Genomic DNA, 20758 nt, shown 5'->3' on the forward strand with positions numbered 1-20758 from the left:
TTTTTATGATGAAAATGAAATATAATATGGATGAATTGATAAATGTGTAAAACAGTCGTAAGAAAACTGCGTCCAAGATGTCCGACCGTTGATTTCAAGGTAATCTACTCATGTTCACATACTGTACGTATATTCATATGTGGGTTCCTTCCGGTTTAATCATGTAGGATTTATTGCGGCCAGCACTAGCCAAATGAAGAAAAAAAAAACGAATTGTTCGAGAACTGCACATCACAACTGTGCAGTTAACGTGGCCTCAATTTGATGTTACTTTGTAACTATAACATTGATAAGATTCCTGCAACATTATCTGCTTTTCATAGACAAGTATTCTTAGCGTGGTCATTAATATATAAACATAATTTCCCCCACATAGGTATTTCATTTGGAACAATAAGGACATTTTGTATAGAAACAAGTCTTGAATTTTTAAGAACTGGTTCAATAATCATATCCTCCTGGTGAGTCAACTTTTTTTTATCTCGTTACAATATCCCTGTAACACCTGGAGTTCGCCATAGTCTTTGATGCTATTCCATCTGGAACTCTCATGTTATTTAGAGGTGTAGCCAGACCTCACCTCCTTGACCTACCCTCGCTTAATCCAGTTGACTCTCCAATAGGGAAAATATGTTTCTCCTTGCTCCCTCAGAACAACAGATCTATACGTGCTTTTTTCAAAGGGATATTATATCCATTCCTTATGTCACAAGTTACTGGAATACATTGGTCACTAATATCTGTTGGGGAAAAGTCTGGTTATTACCACACATGCTTGCTTGTTAACAAGGTCAAAGAGGTCTCTTTCAGAATGATCCATAAATATTACCCTGCGAATCATTACCTGAAGAAAATCAAAAAAGACATTGATTGTACATTGATTGTACTTTTTGTGTTGAGCATCCAGAAACAGTTTCGCATTTATTTTGCCATTGTCTACATGTAAAACAATTATGGAAAGATATTCAGTTTTATAATTGTTAATATTCTTGATGACTTTTGTTTTTTTATGGGAGAATGTGCTGCTCTGTCTCCTTAACCAAAGATAAAGAAAAACAATTTTACATCGTAAATGTAATTGTGCTAATGGTAAAAATGTCATATTCATAAATGTAAATTCACTGATAAAAAACACCCTTCCGTGTTTTCTATAAGGAATTCGAGTAGTACATTAAGACCATTCAACATTATTCTAATAAGAAAGCTGTTAAAACAATAAATATGTGTGTGTTTTTTTTTGGTCTTTGTATAATCTGTAATTTGTTGTACCCCCTAGCATATGTTATCATTGTCTATTTGTGTACTTGTATGTATACACACTATTCTACATTAGAAAAAAAAAGAGTGCAGTTAAACTCGGTCTCGCGGTACTTTTTACCTCAGGTTGAACAAGGGGGTAGGTACGCTAGATACCTAGTGGTTTTGTCTATGACAAAAGTATATCAGATGAACGTTAGCTACCTATAAACACTTATTTTAACAATATATAAATACTTTTAAAATAATTGACAGTACTGTAAAATTAGGCCGCTAGCTACTGGAAATTAGCTAACGACAAACCAACAACGTTCACGATGGCAACTGGAAAGATGTGTAGTAGGCCAAAAAAACAGGAGACAGCAGAGGTATGAGAACGGAACACTTGATTAATATGAGCTTGTGTAAATGTATATCGAAACTAATATACGTTTCACTCGGTGAAACGGAGAAATCGTACTTTCAATCTGCAATGATATTAGCTGGCATAGTTAGCTATTTTACGTCAGTTCTGTCATCAGTCAGTCATCTGGCGTACTCAAGTGGTCTTGCATGAGAACTGCACTGTCATTGAACATCCCACCAGATTCGGAAATGATTTTCCCCCTCTGTAGTGGACCAGCTTATTTCAAAACGAACTGAAAACTGAAGAAAAGTCCCTGGTCTTTGTGAAGCGAATGATGGCCCTCGCCGTTTCTTCCATCACATATCTCAGAGGAATATTCCCAGAGGACGCCTACAGATCTCGATATCTAGAAGGTGATGTGAGGGCAGTTAAGGTTATTTTTCAAAGACATGTTGTTTAAAAATGTTGTAAACAAGCACATGCATTTCGTTAATTGTGTCACCACTCACCACACAACCAAAAATAATACTGTCTTTATCATAGTGTCTTTTTCAGCAACTGTTTTTATGTATCCACCAGATTTATGCATCAAAGTTTTACGAGAAGACTGCACAACACCTGGTGTCTGCAAAATTGTAAAGTGGTAAGTACATTATTTTGCAGGACAGACATATTTCCAGTTCATACAAAACAGCAGCTTCCCATGTCAGACAACACTCAAATTACATTTGATGGTGGTCATATTCTGACATTAAATTATTATTTTGAAGGCTGATGGGGTGCTTCGACGCATTAGAGAGAGGATATGTAAGTACAGGACCTTATGGTTCTTTTAAATGTGTTTCATCATTTTGTTTTGTTTTAACAGACAATTTGTGGCTATTTTCTTATCTTTTTACAGCTTCAGGTTGTGTTCATTGGGGTAGGTGAATCTAGACAACAATGTGTCTTTTCTAAATACATATTTTGTCCTCAACTGTTGTATTTAAAAATGGTCTCACTATTTCAATGAAATGGAAGCTTTATAATTTGTATAATATGATATGCAGGTCTGCACCAATCCAGATAATCCCAACGTAAGTTCTCACTCCTTAAAACCCTTCACAAACACACAGACCTAAGTTCCCTGAAGTTCCATTGCTTCTAACATGTTAATGGTTGCTTCTCCCTCCATCAGTGCATCATCGAGTCATACCAGTTCAAGTTCACATACACAGACAAAGGACCACAGATGGACATTCTGAGGTGAATTTGTGGCTTCAATCTTCTCATTTAAGCTTTGATTCAGCCTAAGGTAAATATCTGATCTCCTTTTGAATCCCCAGAAACCAGAATGTCGAGATGCAGATCACGATGGAGGATACCAAGAAGGCCTCTGTCCTCTTGATCAGGAAGCTGTTTCTCCTCATGCAGAACTTGGACGTGCTCCCCAATGATGTCTGCCTCACCATGAAGCTCTACTACTTTGACGACAGTAAGGCAAATCCCTTTGTTTTTGTTGACAGTAAGGGTTACTACTGTATATGTCTACAGCTGTTGCGGTGACCGTATTACCGCCACACCGGCAGTCAGGAGTCATGATTGCAGTCAAATTCCATGTGACCATGAGTCACAGTAACTAGGTTTCTCCAAAACTGTGATCTGATGGTCATTAGTAGCCTACCAAACTTGCTAATGGCCAGTTGTTAATATTCGGTACTCAGCATTCTAGTGTCCCACGAATCACTCTGACATCAATGCAAATACCTTCGAAAATCAAAACAAACACTTAATCAAATTTTATTGGTCACATACACATATTTAGCAGATGTTCTTGTGGGTGTAGCGAAATGCTTGTCTGCGGGTGTAGCGAAATGCTTGTCTGCGGGTGTAGCGAAATGCTTGTTTGCGGGTGTAGCGAAATGCTTGTCTGTGGGTGTAGTGAAATGCTTGTAATGTAGCGAAATGCTTCTCATGAGAGCCCTGGCATTGAGTTTGAGCGGAAAAGGATCACCTGTTGCGCAGTGAGCGCCAGCGCCTCATAGCTGGTTGATGCATAAAATAAATGTTCCTGTTGAGCAACATTTGTATAGGCAATGCAATTGCGTGAGAAAACAGAGTTGTGATGGCCTCTATTATTAAAAAGAGGAAGATCTCATGAGCTTTCTAGAGGCTCGGCCTACTGTATGTATTTCCCAACTTTCCTAATATTAAGCACATTGCTTCGCTTTACGATAAAAGTAGCCTACCTGGCTGGCCTGAAAATTAACCACTGAAAAAGCGTACTCCCATTTGCTTTTCAAGTGCATACAGATGACATGTTTTTTTTTTTTTTTACCTTGCCCCTGTTCCGACAGGTGCATGATAATGGCCCATTCTAAATCAAAACTACTTTTACACACATTATTTAGTATATGTGAAGACAAGGTTAAATTGAAAATAGTCTAAATGGTAAGAATATTATCACTTGTGAATGATGCACAGCGCATGCATGTTTCTTGTGGCTTTTTCAAATCATAGTTGTATGCACCCTGTAGCCTAGCCCATAGGCTAATACAGTGCCTTCAGAAAGTATTCAGACCCCTTGACGTTTTCTACATTTTGTTTACGTTACAGCCTTATTCTTAAATTGATTAAACTTTTTCTTTAAAATAAATGTTTTGCTAATTTATAACTGAAATATCACAAAAGTATTCAGACCCTTTACTCAGTGCTTTGTTGAAGCACCTTTGGCAGTGATTACAGTCTCAAGTCTTCTTGGGTATGACACTACAAGCTTGGCACACCTGTATTTGGGGGAGTTTCTCCCAATCTTCTCTGCAGATCCTCTCAAGCTCTGTCGGGTTAGATGGGGAGTGTTGCTGCACAGCTAATTTCAGGTCTCTCCAGAGATGTTCGATCAGGTTCAAGTCCGGGCTCTGGCTGGGCCACTCAAGGACATTCAGAGACTTGTCCCGAAGCCACTCCTGCATTGTCTTGGCTGTGTGCTTAGGGCCGTTGTCCTGTTGGAAGGTGAGCTGGAACAGGTTTTCATCAAGGATCTCTCTGTACTTGGTTCTATTTATCTTTTCCTCAATCTTGACTAGTCTCCCAGTCCCTGCAGCTGAAAAACATCCCCACAGCATGATGCTGCCACCATCATGCTTCACCATAGGGATGGTGCCAGGTTTTATCCAGACGTGACGCTTGGCATTTAGTCCAAAGAGTTCAATCTTGGTTTCGCTAGACCAGAGCATCTTATTTCTCATGGTCTGAGAGTCTTTAGGTGCCTTTTACTCAGGAGTGGCTTCCGTCTGGCCACTCTACCACAAAGGCCTGATTGGTGGAGTGCTGCAGAGATAGTTTTCCTTCTGGAAAGTTCTCCCATCTCCACAGAGGAACTCTAGAGCTCTGTCTGAGAGACCATCAGGTTTTTGGTCACCTCCCTGACCAAGGCCCTTCTACCCCTATTGCTCCATTTGGCCGGGCGGGCCAGCTCTAGGAAGAGTCTTGGTGGTTACAAACTTCTTCCATTTAAGAATGATAGAGGCCACTGTGTTATTGGGAACCTTCAATGCTGTAGACATTTTTTGGTACCCTTCCCCAGATCTATGCCTCGACACAATCTGTATCGGAGCTCTACGGACAATTCCTTCAACCCAATGGTTTGGTTTTTGCTCTGACATGGACTGTCAACTGTGGGACCTTATATAGACAGGTGTGTTCCTTTCCAAATCATGTCCAATTGAATTTACCACAGGTGGACTCCAATCAAGTTGTAGAAACATGTCAAGGATGGTCAATAGAAACAGGATGCACCTGAGCTCAATTTCTAAAAACCTGTTTTCGCTTTGTGTAGATTCCAGAGGGAAAGGCTGTAATTTAAAAATATGGCTGTAATTTAACAAAATGTGGAAAAAGTCAAGGGGTCTGAATACTTTCCCGAAGGCACTGTATGTTTTGCTAAGTTTTGTATCACAACTGAAGTGGCCAAATAACTCCAAACATAGCTTATATAGGCCCAAGACCCCTGGAACATGATTGGAGAGCCAGCCCATAGACTACAGAGCCTCTATTTAACCTTTATTTAACTAGGCAAGTCAGTTATGAACAAATTCTTATTTACAATGATGGCCTACCCCGGCTAAACCCTGACAACACTGGAATGAGAGACTGATGAGAGACTGATGAAGTGTGTGCTGCCTGCGCAAGAAACAGAGCAGAGCACTTCCCTTTCATGCAACTTTTTTCAAATAATAATTTGTCGCATCATGCAGCCTTACATGCTGACCAAACCACTTGCTTGCGCGCATGTTGATATTGTCCACCCCATACCAGACGTGATCAGGACACAGGTTGAAATATAAAAACAAACTCTGAACCAACTGTATTAATTTGGGGATAGGTCGAAAAGCATTAAACATTTATGGCAATTTAGCTAGCTAGCTGTTTCGAACTAATTTGTCCTGGGATATAAACATTGGGTTGTTATTTTACCTGAAATGCACAAGTTACTCTACTTCAACAATTAATCCACAGATAAAAGGTTAAACAGAGTTCGTTTCTAGTAATTACCTCCTTCAGGATTCTTCTTCTTTGGACTTTATATGGCAGTTGGCAACCAACTTTAAGGTGCATTACCACCAACAACTGGACTGGAGTGTTGACCTCAGTTCGTCTTTCAATCACCCACGTGGGAATATGCTCCTTAAAACCAATGAGGAGATGGGAGAGGCGGGACTTGCAGTGCGTCACACGTCACAAATAGAACCAAGTTCTATTTTAGCGCCTGGCTAAGGAGACGCTCGTTGACATACGCGAGCAGTCTGGGTGCAATGATTGAATAACATGTATGTGTACATTTATTTTGCAATGCGCGCACGACGCAAGCGGTGTGGTCAGCATGCTAGAATGTATTAGAAATCAAACATATAGCCTAAGGTTTGTATAACAACTAAAGTTGCATAAATAACTTTTAAGCATATAGGAGGACCTGTTTCTTTAACTGTTCAACACAGAATGTGCGCACTCCCTCAAATTGTTTGGGGAAAAATATCCTTTCCATTTTAATCAGCTATGTTCAATTGTAATGCCACTGGAATTATAAGCAAATCTTGCCTGCTAAATGAACTAGTGTAGCCCACAGCCAGATGGCATAGCCAGATCAGGGCCTAACATAACTCAGAATATGCTCTTCTGATTTTCTTCATATCATCTTTCTTTAGACCTATCTGAAAGAATGGATTTATTGTGATGCTGTAGTCTATATTATATGGATTTATTAGACGTTTTAAAATGTAGATGTTCCAAAGGTCCACATCAGTGGCTTGTAGGCTATGAGTGGATGCCAGAGCTGCTAAATGAGACCGGCAGTTATTTGAATGACAATCACCGGCTGACAAAATTTCATGATCTCCACAGCCCTTTAGTATGTCTATATTGGAACCTCAAGACAGAAATTAATTATTGGATCACGTCTTTCGAAATTGATGAAAGCAAATGCTTCTCATTAAATTCATTGTAGTTTTAGTCAAATACGATGGCTCTTGGTTGTAATACATTATGCAGTTGTTTAATAGGACTTAGAAAGCTCACAAAGCATGATGTTCAGTGAGTCAGTCAATCAATCATTAATTATTCAGTTTTTTTCCCTTCCTCTCTACCCAGTCACCCCTGCTGACTATGAGCCTCCAGGTTTCAAGGAGGGGGTGAACGACAACCTGTGGTTCGAGGGCATGGCGGTGCACTTCAGAGTGGGTGAGGTACACACCCCTTTCCACGCCCTGAAGGTGAGGGTGGCGGCGGAGCAGGGCCGTGTGGAGAAGCTGCAAGAGGAGAACTACCTGAAGGAGAGTCAGGTCTCCACGGCTATGCAGAGGACTCTGCCAGGGCTGGCGCCAACCGGTGCACAGGTGGGCTGTTCTTAACTAAAGCACAAATAAAATGGCTAACTTGAACATGTTTGATCTGAAGACAGGAGTCTTCTCTCCACACACTTAGATCAATGCAAATAATGAAATGTGCTCACTGCCAAGGTTTCAGTCACAGTAGATTGCTGATATTTACTGTCTTGTTTGATTATTCACAGGATCCTGACAATGAGAGATACAAAGAAGATGACTTTCCCTCTGAAGATGGTAATAAGGAATGATAATCACATCAATCTCTTTTACTTTCTTTGTATGAAACCTGGATGCATTTTATGGTATAAATAACAATAAATTAACTAATTTAACATATCGATAATAGCTTATTTTTTTCTCTCTAAGAGTCTGCACAGTTCAAGAAACCCAAGAAACCTGTGGCAAAGGTAAGTGAGTTTGTGGGCAGTTGGTTGGTTGTGGTCAACAATGGTTTGCGTGTTGTGTTTTTGGAGGAAGAGAAGATGGAGCTACATGAGCAACAGCTCAATGGTGTAAAAACTATATTCTTTCAAACAGAGTAAAGGTGCTGCCAATAAACTGGCAAAGAAAAAAGGAAGAAAAGAGCAATAATTTTTTTTTGATGAAGACAGCAATGAAGACCCTACTTTTTCAGCTTCCTGTCAGACACAGTAAACATGAATGTGGATCGAGGACGTAACTTCCTCATTAGATTACAAGGATTTTACTCACCAAGCATGTTTACATGAATATTTAATTTCTATGCCTGTTTGAACATTTTTAAAACCCGAGTAGTAAAGCCAGCCTTACGGTATTTATTTTGCAGTTCATTGCCTGTACAACACATAATATATATCTACAATATCTTAGACATTTCTAATATATTTTCCCATTCATAGGAAAATCAATTCCATTTGTTTTATTGTAGCTGTATATTTTTTTATACTTTGTTCTTTAACTTTTCTTTTTTATGAAATTAATAAAAAAAACTTATGACATGCTGGTTCCATATGTGATGCCTGAAATATACAATATTGTAAGTATGATATTTATGGAATTAAAGCTTTACTTCAAAGCCCATTTATAAACTTGTCATGCATATTAATGAAGAAATGAAAAAGGGTGAAATGAAAATACATGCACACAGCTTTGAAATGGTAAACATTGATTTGGTGATACATACAAAGTACAAGTAAAAATACAATTGTACAAAGAAATGGGGCAGCAGGTAGCCTAGCAGTTAAGAGGTTGGGACAGTAACCGAAAGGTTGCTGGGTCGAATCCCCGAGCTGACTAGATTTTTTTTTTTTTACTGGCGATGTGCACTTGAGCAAGGCACTTAACCCTAATTTCTCCTGTATGTCGCCCTGGATAAGAGCGTCTAAGTGACCAAAAAGTTACAGAAATGGCAAACGTCTGACAGGTGACTGCACCAGTTACCCTGTTGTAACCTACATCCATTGGCAAACAGTGAAAGTGTGACAAAAAGTGCAACATGCTGCATAATGTCAAGTACTTTTTTTATGTAAGGCATCCATAGTTATGAGAATCAATTTAATCAATATTTTGTTACAAAATATCAAGGCACGATCAAGGCTTTCGATTTATCCATTTGGTTCAGAACGGAGATCTTATCACACAATTTTTTTTAAATGGAGAATAACTAACTAAGCTAAACTCTATCAGAGATGGATGGCAATATTACTGTATATCCTTCATTCAACTATCTACGTACCAGAGACCTTTTTCTGTCTCAGGATGCTGGTATTTCATCCCCCAGAACATCTCTGAGTTGCATGACTCCATTGGTCTGGCTTGACGTTTAAAAGAGACTGTCAACGTCCCCCATCTCCACAAACACAGTCTTCATTTGTGTGTAGTGCTCTACAGTCACCTGACCGTTCTCTCTCCCGATGCCTGTGGAGAGACAATAGCAAATGTTTATTCTTCTTGACACATGCTATTACTATTGTTGACAGCAGTCTACCTAACACAAAATACTGTGGAAAATTTTTATGAAAAAAGGCATTCAAACAAACCAACGTGATTACTACACTACAAATAACCCCTACGTGTTTAAATTCTGTTACTCTCATAGAGGAAAAGGACAGGTATCTGGTGTGAATACGGTAGGACTGTACCTGACATCTTGAACCCTCCGAAGGGCACCTCCACAGGGGTGATGTTATAGTTGTTGATGAAGCAGGATCCAGCCTTCAGGTGTTCCACTACACGGTGTGCTCGCTTGACGTCACTACAGGCCAGACACATGGCAAGAAACAGGTCAAACACTGAAGTGGGATTAAATGTGTACCTCAAGCTGAAGGATGGTGCTCATGGTATAATGTAGCAAAACGTTTTGAAACTCAAAAAGGAACACTGACTGTTCTTATTGGACAACTCCAGGAAGTACCGTCCTGTTTCACTCAGTTTCAAAAATGTTCTCTCTACAGAACACAACCCTGATAACTGTGTTATATGACATCATCACCTGGTGAAGACCCCCGCAGCCAGGCCCAGGGCGGAGTTGTTGGCCCTCAGCAAAGCTTCCTCCTCTGTTTCAAAGGACAACACAGACATCACAGGCCCAAAGATCTCCTCCTTCACACATGTCATGTCGTCCGTGCAGTCGCCTATGGCCAAGAGATGCAGGGACAAGAGGGAGAGAAAGAAAGAGGTATATAAATAGTAAACCAGTACAATGAGTATTGACTAAAGAGACTATAAATACTCCCTTATGTATGTATTGGGACAGTGATGAATATTTTTGAAATTTGTCTGTACTCCAGCATTTGGATTTGATATATGTTGCATGTGAGGTGACAGTACAGAATGTCACCTTTTATTTGAGGGTATTTTCATACATATCTGATTTAGAAATTAAAGCACTTTATAGATCTACTCCCCCCATTTGAAGATTTGACAAATTTCACTTAGTGTATTAAAGTAGTCAAAAGTTTAGTATTTGGTACCATATTTCTTGCACACAATGACTACATCAAACTTGTGACTAGAGGTCTTCATCCACCTGTAACCCAATACCCGAGACGGGACCCACGTGGCTCCGAATCCAGAATAATGTCACGGGTCTGGGTCGGCTCTGATATGATGATTGTCACGGGTCTCAGGTATATGTATTTTAAATAACTTATCCGGAAGGACCCGTACAGATCTGAATGTGACTGCTGCAGTAGAGGGACAAATTCTATAATTTATGCTGCTTTTCACAAGAGTGGAGTCTGAAGCGTGTAGTTTATTGTCGTCGACAAATCACAAGTCATCAAAGAGCCAATAGGCTTCAGTCATAAAGCCTCCTCGTGTGGCAACAGTTCAGAGATATCTAATCAATGGAAGATGGAATTTGACAGAATTAAAAGTTGAAGGACAAGAACAGGCTTAAATGACCAAGAGCCAACAGGTAGGCTGCTACTTAATATTCTGAATGGAGTTGTTGTTATTTGTAACTGTAGGATGAGAAAGTGCATGCACAGTAGCCTCATTTAGCCTAACTAGCTTCTCCCGGTTATTTAATTAAAAAATGTTATTTCACCTTTATTTAACCAGGTAGACCAGTTGAGAACAAGTTCTCATTTACAACTGCAACCTGGCCAAGATAAAGCAAAGCAGTGGGACAAAAACAACACAGACTTACACATGGGATAAACAAACATACAGTCAATAACACAATAGAAAAATCTATACACAGTGTAAGCAAATGAGGTAGGATAAGTGGGGAAAGGCAATAAATAGCCCGTAGTGACGAAATAATTACAATTTAGCATTAACACTGGAGTAATAGATGTGCAGATGATGATGTGCAAGTAGACATACTAGGATGCAAAAGAGCAAAAATAAATAACAGTATGGGGGATGAGGTAGTTGGGTGGGCTATTTACAGATGGGCTGTGTATAGGTGCAATGATCGGTAAGCTGCTTTGACAGCTGACGCTTAAAGTTAATGAGGGAGATATAAGTCTCCAGCTCCAGTGATTTTTGCAATTCGTTCCAGTCATTGGCAGCAAAGAACTGTAAGGACAAACGGCCAAAGGAGGAGTTGGCTTTGGGGATGACCAGTGAAATATACAGGCTGGAGCGCGTGCTACAGGTGGGTGTTGTTATGGTGACCAGAGAGCTGAGATTAGGCGGGGATTTACCTAGCAAAGAATTATACAGTTGAAGTCAGAAGTTTACATACACCTTAACCAAATACATTTAAACTCAGTTTTTCACAATTCCTGACATTTAATCCTCGTAAAAATGCCCTGTCTTAGGTCAGTTAGGGTCACCACTTTATTTTAAGAATGTGAAATGTCAGAATAATAGTAGAGAGAATGATTTATTTCAGCTTTTATTTCTTTAATCTCATTCCCATTGGGTCAGAAGTTTACATACACTCAATTAGTATTTGGTAGCTTTGCCTTTAAATTGTTTAACTTGGGTCAAACGTTTAGGGTAGCCTTCCACAAGCTTCCCACAATAAGTTTTTGGCCCGATTTTGGCCGATTCCTCCTGACAGAGTTGGTGTAACTGAGTCAGGTTTGTAGGCCTTCTTGCTCGCACACACTTTTTCAGATCTGCCCACACATTTTCAATAGGATTGAGGTCAGGGCTTTGTGATGGCCACTCCAATACCTTGACTTGGTTGTCTTTAAGCCATTTTGCCACAACTTTGGAAGTATGCTTGGGGTCATTGTCCATTTGGAAGACCAATTTGCGACCAAGCTTTAACTTCCTGACTGATGTCTTCCACACAATTTTCCTTCCTCATGATGCCATCTATTTTGTGAAGTGCACCAGTCCCTCCTGCAGCAAAGCACCCCCACAACATGATGCTGCCACCCCCGTGCTTCACTGTTGGGATGGTGTTCTTCGGCTTGCAAGCCTCCCCCTTTTTCCTCCAAACATAACGATGGTCATTATGGCCAAACAGTTCTATTTTTGTCTCCTCAGACCAGAGGACATTTCTCCAAAAAGAGCAATCTTTGTCCCCATGTGCAGCTGCAAACCGTAGTCTGGCTTTTTTATGGAGGTTTTGGAACAGTGGCTTCTTCCTTGCTGAGTGACCTTTCAGGTTATGTCGATATAGGACTCGTTTTACTGTGGATATAGATACTTTTGTACCTGTTGAAAAATGGGGATGACTGCGGCAGCTTTTCAATCTTTAGGGATCTCAGACGATATGCGGTGGATCATTTTAGAAAGAGAAGGTCCAAATTGTCTAGCCCAGCTGATTTGTAGTGATCCAGATTCTGCAGCTCTTTCAGAACATCAGCTTTCTGAATTTGGGTGAAGTTGAAGCGGGGGCGCTTGGGCAAGTTGCTGTGGGGAGTGCAGAGCTGTTGGCCCGGGATAGGGGTAGCCAGGTGGAAAGCATGGCCAGCCGTAGAAAAATGCTTATTGAAATTAATCGTAGATTTATTGGTGGTAACAGTGTTTCCTAGCCTCAGTGCAGTGGGCAGCTGGGAGGAGGTTGTCTTATTCTCCATGGACTTTACAGTGACCCAAAACTTTTTGGAGTTTGTGCTACAGGATGCAAATTTCTGTTTGAAAAATCTAGCCTTTGCTTTCCTAACTGACTGTGTATATTGGTTCCAAACTTCCCTGAAAAGTTGCATATTGCGGGGGCTATTCAATGCTAATGCAGTATGCCACAGGATGTTTTTGTGCTGGTCAAGGGCAGTCAAGTCTGGAGTGAACCAAGAGCTATATCTGTTCTTAGTTCTACATTTTTTGAACTGGGCATGCTTATTTAAGATGGTGAGGAAAGCACTTTTAAAGAATTACCAGGCATCCTCTACTGACGGGATGAGGTCAATATCCTTCCAGGATACCCGGGCCAGGTCGATTAGAAAGGCCTGCTCACTGAAGTGAATTTGGGAGCGTTTGAGGGGTAGTCGTTTGACCGCGGACCCATTACGGACGCAGGCAATGAGGCAGTGATCGCTGAGTTCCTGGTTGAAGACAGCAGAGGTGTATTTAAATGGCAGGTGGTCAGGATGATATCTATGAGGGTGCCTGTGTTTACGGCTGTAGGGTTATACCTGGTAGGTTCCTTGATAATTTGTGTGAGGTTGAGGGCATCTAGCTTAGATTGAAGGACGGCCGGGGTGTTAAGCATATCCCAGTTTAGGTCACCTAACAGTAGGAACTCTGAAGATAAATGGGAGGGATAACAAGCGGCACAGACCTGGATAGCATGACAGAACTCTGCAGACTATCTCTGTAGTAGATTGCAACTCCGCCCCCTTTGGCAGTTCTATCTTGGTGGAAAATGTTGTAGTTGGGGATGAAAATGTCAGAATATTTGATGTCCTTCCTAAGGCAGGATTCAGACACGGCTAAGACATCTGGGTTGGCGTAATGTGCTAAAGCAGTGAATAAAACAAACTTAGGGAGGAGGCTTCTGATGCTAACATTCATGAAACCAAGACTTTTAAGGTTACAGAAGTCAACAAATGATAGCGCCTGGGGAATAGGAGTGGAACTTGGGGCTACAGGGCCTGGGTTAACCTCTACATCACCAGAGGAGGAGTAGGACAAGGGTACGGTAAAAGGCTATAAGAACTGGTCATCTAGTGCGTTGGGAACAATAAAAAGGAGAAGATTTCTGGGCGTAGTAGAATAGATTCAGGGCATAATGTACAAACAAGGGTATGGTGGGATGTGAGTACAGTGGAGGTAAACCTAGGCGTTGAGTGACGGACGATGAGAGAGGTTTCGTCTCTGGAGGCACCAGTTAAGCCAGGTTAGGTCTCTGCATGTGTGTGGGGTGGAACAAAAGAGCTATCTAAGGCATGTTGAGCAGGACTGAGGGCTACAGTGAAACAAAACACTAAGAACTAGCCGAGACAGCAGTAGACAAGGCATATTGACAATAGAGAGAGGAATCACAGGTGTTGATCGGGAGAGCTAAGACAACAATGGGTAAATGGCGATGAATGGGCAGTTAGGTACATACAGGGCCTGAGTTCGAGGCTGGGGCCGACAGATAAACCGACAGATAAACAAAATGAGGTACTGTATTATTGAAACAGTCCAGGGGGCATCAGCTGTGTAGCCAAGTGATCATAGGGTCCAATGAACAGCAATAGGTGAGTCAGGGGGCCATTTGGTAGTCACTACTATGCTAGGCGAGCGGGGAACACAGCGTTCAGAAGGCTAGCGGGCCGGGGCTAGCAGATGGTTCTTCAGCGACATAACGGAATAGCCTGTTGAGACCACGTCGGGCAATTACGTCGGCAGACCAATCGTGATGGATCGGCGGGGCTCCGTGTCGACAATAAAGGGTCAAGGCCAATTGGCAAAAGAGGTATTGTAGCCCTAGAATTAGCTGGTATATGGACCTAGCTCAAGGCTAACTGGTGCTTGCTTCGGGACAGAGGCGTTAGCTAACAGTAGCCACTCGTTTGCAGCTAGCTAGCTGCGATGATCCGGTGTAATGATCCAGAGTGGCAGGAATCCGGTGATGTGGTAGAGAGAAGCAGTCCGATATGCTCTGGGTTGATATCGCGCTGTGCAGACTGGCAGGTATTGTTCTGGCTAAGGCTGGCTGGTATCCGAGCTAAAGGTGAAGACCGCTAGCCGTGGCTAACAAAGACTAGTAGCTAGTTAGCTGACTAGCTCCTGATGGAAGTTCCGGTTATAAAAATATCAGATCCGTACCATATTGTAGGAGGCAGATTGCAGGAAAGTATATTTAGTTCGTAGATAGAAAGTGAGATTAAAAATATACACGAAAAGAACCGGCTATTTACACGGGATAAGACAAAGACAAACAAGTTTGACTGCTACATCATCTTGGTTTAACACAGTCAAGACAGGTACTACATAATCATATTTGAGGATAAATAACCTAGCTATGGCAGCTATTAGTCTACTATAGTAGTAGGTTTGGTTGGTTGCAGTCTCTCCCTCCCTGCACCCGTGTCACTGGCTCACAGTATGGCCCCTCCCCCGCCTGCTAGAGCAGCACCTCTCTCTCCCTCCTCTCACAAGTTATCAGCGCTGGTTAATAAAGTAGCTTTAAAAAATTATACTTTTCTGCCGCTTCCCTTACTCGGACCCAACCAGGTCTATACGGCACGGGTTCTAGTTGTCCTCGGGTTCATTCAGAACGGGTTTTAAAAATGTATTTATGCATATCAGGTCTGGGTGGGAAACTTTTTTCCCCCAACTTTTTGGACCCGTGAAGTCCTGTACTTATGGCTCTATTTGTTGAATGCATTTACAGCTTGTTTTGATTGTGTCACAGATTATGTTTTGTCCAATAGGAAGTAAATGGTGAATAATGTATTTTCTCATTTTGGAGACACTTTTATTGTAAGTAAGAATAGAAGATGTTTGTGAACATTTCTACGTGAATGTAGATGCTACCATGATTATGGATAATCATGAATGAATCGTGAATGATGATGAGTGAGAAAGATGATAGCCCCCCCAAAAATGCTAATCTCTTCATTATTGGTAATGGGTGAGAGGTTAGCATGATTTGTTATAGCCTCTAACTTTCTCACTCAGCCTTGTTCATTCATGATTTTTCTTAATCATGGCATTATTAAGATTGAATTAGAAGTGTTCAGAAACATCTTATCTACTCACTTAGAAAGTAAATTACTCCAGTCATCATTCAGTTCCTATTGGACAAACCATAACCCAAAACTCAACCAAAACAAACTACAAATGCAACCAACGAGTTTGTAGTGTCACAAGCGTGATGTAGTCATTACTTGCTAGAAATATGGGACCAAATATTCAACGTTTTGACTACTTTGGTAAACTATAAGTGAAATTTGTCAGAATACTCACATCTTCAAACGGGGGAGTCTAGATCTATGAAGTGCTTTATTTTCTAAATGAGATATGAAAATACCCTCAAATAAAAGGTGACATTCCATACAGTCCCCTCATATAAAAGATTTGATCTCAAATCCAAAATGCTTGAGTATAGAGAGTCCAAATACATAGGTAGGGGAGTGTACTTCCAATAGTCCATAATAATAAAAACTAGGCTCACCCAATACACATGGTGTCATGTAGTATCCACCTCTGAGTTTGGGATCTAAAGGAACGAAGGGTTCCCCTCCACACAACACCTTGGCACCCTAGAGTCAGAGTAAAATGGTCTTCAATTTACTTGTCAGTGACATCATTTTTGCCCCTTATTATTGGTCTGATCTGATTCTTACGGCTTACCAGGAACTTAAGATAATACTATTGAAAAGAGGTACTTTTAGTCTCTTTGAATTGTACCTCTTTCCTGGCCTGTTCGACGTAGCCCAGGACTCTGTCAAGGTGTGGCCGGCTGACCAGTGCTCCCATACGAGTGCTCTCCAGTAGTGGGTCCCCTATCTCAATGTCCTTGGTCCTCCTCACAACCTCCTCCAGGAACTCAGGCAACATCTGCCTCTGAACAAACACCCGGGTCCCATTGCTGCAAACCTGGGTTGAACAAAAACACACAATGGAAGAAAAAAAAAAGTACATTCATAGAGGAGCTGGTGTTAAGGACTGTGTCACCACGTTGAAAGCGCTGAAACTTGTAAAACCCAACACCCTAACCTGGCCCTGGGATAGGAAGTTGGCCATGAGAGCCCCCTTCACTGCGTTCCCCAGGTCACTGTCCTCAAAGATGAGCAGAGGAGACTTCCCACCAAGTTCCAGAGTCACTTGCTTTACCCCCTTGGAGCACATCTCCATAATCTGAGGGTTAAGAGTGATTTGTTATGTGTTAATGCCAAAGACTACTTTTCCCACAATTACAACAGACATTGTATGAATTATAGTCTCAACACAAAAAAACTTCAGTTGCGATCTTATTCTGGGATTTTTAGATTTACCTTCTTGCCTGTGGGCACACTGCCGGTGAAGGAGACCTTAGCCACGTCCGGGTGGTGGCAGAGCAGGCTGCCTGTCTCCTGCCCACCCTGAACTATGTTGAACAGCCCCTCTGGGGTCCCGGCCTTGGCATAAATCTCCGCCAGCATCACCGCCGTCACTGGAGTCACAGGTGAAGGCTTGAACACCATGGAGTTGCCTGATGGGGTGAGAGCAAGACAGAGGGAAAAGGAATGTTTGTGTATTATTGATTTTTTTTATTTCTATCAATTGTGTTTGTGTCAATGTAAATTGAGCAAGTTTAAAAGATTACTGTTGCATTGTTTTGCATAGTAACAATTATGGCAATAAAGTGTGTCTTTGACTTTATACTGTAACCTTAAAAAGAGTGTGTGGTCATACCACAGGCCAGGGCTGGGGCCGACTTCCAGGCTGCTATCTGAAAGGGGTAGTTCCATGCACCGATCCCCACACAGACGCCCAGAGGCTCCCGCCGTGTGTAGGCAAAGGAGCCTCCAGGTAGCTGGATATGCTGGCCTAGATGGACAGAACGGGCAAACAACACCATTAGTGGTCAGCAGCATACCTAGTCATCTTGATATCTTTACTACACACTAATGCCAACAATCAAATCAAATGTATTTATATAGCCCTTCTTACATCAGCTGATATCTCAAAGTGCTGTACAGAAACCCAGCCTAAAACTCCAAACAGGAAGCAATGCAGGTGTAGAAGCACAGTGGCTAGGAAAAACTCCCTAGAAAGGCCAAAACCTAGGAAGAAACCTAGAGAGGAACCAGGCTGAGGGGTGGCCAGTCCTCTTCTGGCTATCCTCCCCCCAACTGCATCAGAATTCCTATTATGACCCAGTGTAAACCCCCTATCCATCGTCATGCCAACCTGCCAGAGTGCTGGCCACTCCAGCGTAATACTCTATACACAGTCTGGCAGAGTCCACGTCCATTCGGGCTTCTGTGATGGACTTCCCGTTGTTCACCACCTCGATCTCCGCAATGTCTTCTCTCCTGTTCTGTCCACAACAGGAGAGCAAGTTTAATAGTCAGAGACTTCAATCCAAAAACTCAAATGAACTGACTTTTGAGTGCATTCCAAATTAGTACACTCAAGTTAACCTACAGCATGTGCAAACAGTATAATCTTGAGCAATGAGATGGATTCTGTTTTCAGTTCTGACTGTGTGGGGGGCAGAATAGACTGTGAATTTGGAGTGACTGATCATCAAAATCTGGTATCAAAAAGAGATGCGTTCTGGGATGGATACCTCAATGATACGGGCAGCTTCTATCATGATGTGTGCCCTCTCCATCCCTGACATCCGGCTCCAGGCCTGGTAGGCAGACTGGGCTGCCTGCACTGCCTGGTTCACCTCCAGAGACCCACAGAGCTCTAGCTCACACAGGACCCGACCTGCCAGCACAAAACAGCAGCGCTTGTCATATTTTATTTCACCTTTTATTTTATACACACACACACACTGGACAAACTATCTGACATGCTATGAGAAACATGACAGAAGTTATATCAGGAAATTGTGTATTCCTCCACTCCAGTGTAGGGTATATACGCATCAACTATGCCTATACCCATTCAGCTTAGTGTGACCATAACAAGGAAACAAAGTTTATGACAGGATACATGACGTGTGTGTGAAAAACAATTGGTTTTCAGACAGCTTAATAAAAAGACAATGACTTCAGATCAAAGCCCAACAGTGGAGATGAATCAATATAAGAAAGCATTTGGGGTTAACATCAATTAATATAGACCTAAGATCAATTTCAGTTTTTCATTAACCCTTAGTGGGACTTTGACCTCCACAGTCCCCAATGAGGCGCAACCATAGAGATAAAGGACTCATCTTCGTATCTGTGCCATTATAGCACTAGTCACATACACACACACACACTGGACAAACTATCTGACATGCTATGAGAAACATAACTTATTTCAACAAGTAAATTGTGTATTTCTCCAATTCTGATGTGGGCACACCCATCAACTATATACCCATTCCACGGAGTGTGACTGTAACAAGGAAACAGTGAAACATTTATTACAGGTTACATGATGTGTCATGTGACAAAACAATTGGTTTTCAGCCAGCTGAATAAAATTACAGTGACTTCATATCTAAGTCCAACAGTGGAGGTTGATCAATAAAAGAAAAAGTATGTATGAACATGTAAAAATCAAGTTATGATCAAATAAATCGTTATAAAAGTCGACAGAGCTTTCAGAGAGTACTCTTTAGAAACCAGGTAGCTACCCGTTGCAGGTTCGTAAACAGGCTCAGTGGTTGACACATCCTTGATCTTCACTCTGTCTCCGCACCAGAAGTTCAGCGGGACTTTGACGTCCACGGTCCCCGATGAGGCACAACGTAGAGCTGCAGAGAGTATAGCAGCAGGTCGGAGAAACCGGAACAAAACAAGCTTTTGAAGCATCTTTCTGACAGTCGGACTTCGGACAGTGGACACCTAGCTACAACGGCAAAAAAACAGTAGTTAGGTCAAAAACAACAGTGAACAAAACCCTCAAGCAATAATCATGCATTTATGTTACAAAATGTAGCAGGCTAACGTTAGCTGGCAGTCGAACTGTGGCAACAATTAAACTATCCGTAAACAAATATAGCGATTTACTGACAGTTGTAACAAAATATCAGTTCCACATGTCGTTGCATTGTACTTACACAAACATGTCCTTGTAGAAATGTTAAAGATGTTTTACAATGCGATCATCAAATGTAAACTTTATATTTAACCCCAAAATGCACGACCACGAACTGCTGCTACGAGAAATGTTGCTATGGAAATTAACCGTAACTACAGGAGAACACGCGCAAAGCAATTCAATCCATGCAGCTCTTTGGCTCTTGAGGCAAAGAAAAAATGACATTAAAAAGAGGTTCAACACCTTAAATAGTTGATTAATTATGTAGAAACCCATGACATGTTGGAAATCTAAACCTGCTAATCTCAGTACAGTTGAATGGATCAACAATTAGCACAAACAGTTCATTAACTGTATAATGCTGAGGAAAACTGAACAACATGCAATCTTACATTGGCAAATTTACATTTATGTTTTTGGTGTAGTTTGAGGTTACAGAGAACTGTAAAACTTTTACCACACTGCATACAACTAAATGGCTCCTGTCCACTGTGAAATCTCTCATGTGTTTGGCAGTTGTCCTGCCTTGTAAACATTTTGCCACAGAGTCTGCAACTGAAAGGTCTCTCACCCGTGTGAACATCTGTATGGCTTGACTCCAGCATGAGAGTGTTGGTGTGCTTCAAGTTGACAATGGCAGTGGAAGCACTTTCCACACAATGAGCAGATTAACACTTTTTGGTTTGGTACAGCTCTCCAAACATTTACCAACCTCTTTGTTTTCAATCTGTTCTTATTAAGAATATGCTCTTGGTTGTGTGAGTGAGACTCTGATGTAATCTCAGTT

The 20758-nt window shown here is 41.4% G+C and overlaps 2 protein-coding genes across 3 annotated transcripts; one reads left to right on the forward strand and one right to left on the reverse strand.

The window, feature by feature from the left end:
* The first annotated feature begins 46 nt into the window (after nucleotides 1-46).
* zte38 (zebrafish testis-expressed 38) lies at nucleotides 47-8705 on the forward strand. Of its 2 annotated transcripts, XM_020466868.2 has the most exons (12): nucleotides 47-1625; nucleotides 1872-2016; nucleotides 2183-2246; nucleotides 2374-2410; nucleotides 2505-2525; nucleotides 2653-2679; nucleotides 2781-2848; nucleotides 2929-3077; nucleotides 7229-7473; nucleotides 7650-7698; nucleotides 7831-7871; nucleotides 8002-8705. In XM_020466868.2, the coding sequence occupies exons 1-12, from the start codon at nucleotides 1575-1577 to the stop codon at nucleotides 8053-8055; spliced, it is 951 nt and encodes a 316-aa protein (XP_020322457.1). In that variant the 5' UTR covers nucleotides 47-1574; the 3' UTR covers nucleotides 8056-8705. The 2 variants fall into 2 exon arrangements, with proteins under 2 accessions (XP_020322457.1, XP_020322456.1); XM_020466867.2 differs by having other exon boundaries at nucleotides 7831-8705.
* aldh9a1b (aldehyde dehydrogenase 9 family, member A1b) lies at nucleotides 8180-20166 on the reverse strand. The gene is made up of 12 exons (XM_020466866.2): nucleotides 19991-20166; nucleotides 19565-19779; nucleotides 18560-18705; nucleotides 18178-18307; nucleotides 17680-17814; nucleotides 17280-17476; nucleotides 17002-17142; nucleotides 16693-16881; nucleotides 16457-16544; nucleotides 9935-10076; nucleotides 9585-9697; nucleotides 8180-9360 (listed from the first exon to the last, which is right to left on the reverse strand). Exons 2-12 carry the CDS (start codon nucleotides 19740-19742, stop codon nucleotides 9266-9268), a joined length of 1554 nt encoding a protein of 517 aa, XP_020322455.1. The 5' UTR covers nucleotides 19743-19779; nucleotides 19991-20166; the 3' UTR covers nucleotides 8180-9265.
* Between the last annotated feature and the right edge of the window lie 592 nt (nucleotides 20167-20758).

Source organism: Oncorhynchus kisutch, linkage group LG30 (genome assembly GCF_002021735.2).
Source record: "Oncorhynchus kisutch isolate 150728-3 linkage group LG30, Okis_V2, whole genome shotgun sequence".
Taxonomy (NCBI): Eukaryota; Metazoa; Chordata; class Actinopteri; order Salmoniformes; family Salmonidae; genus Oncorhynchus; species Oncorhynchus kisutch.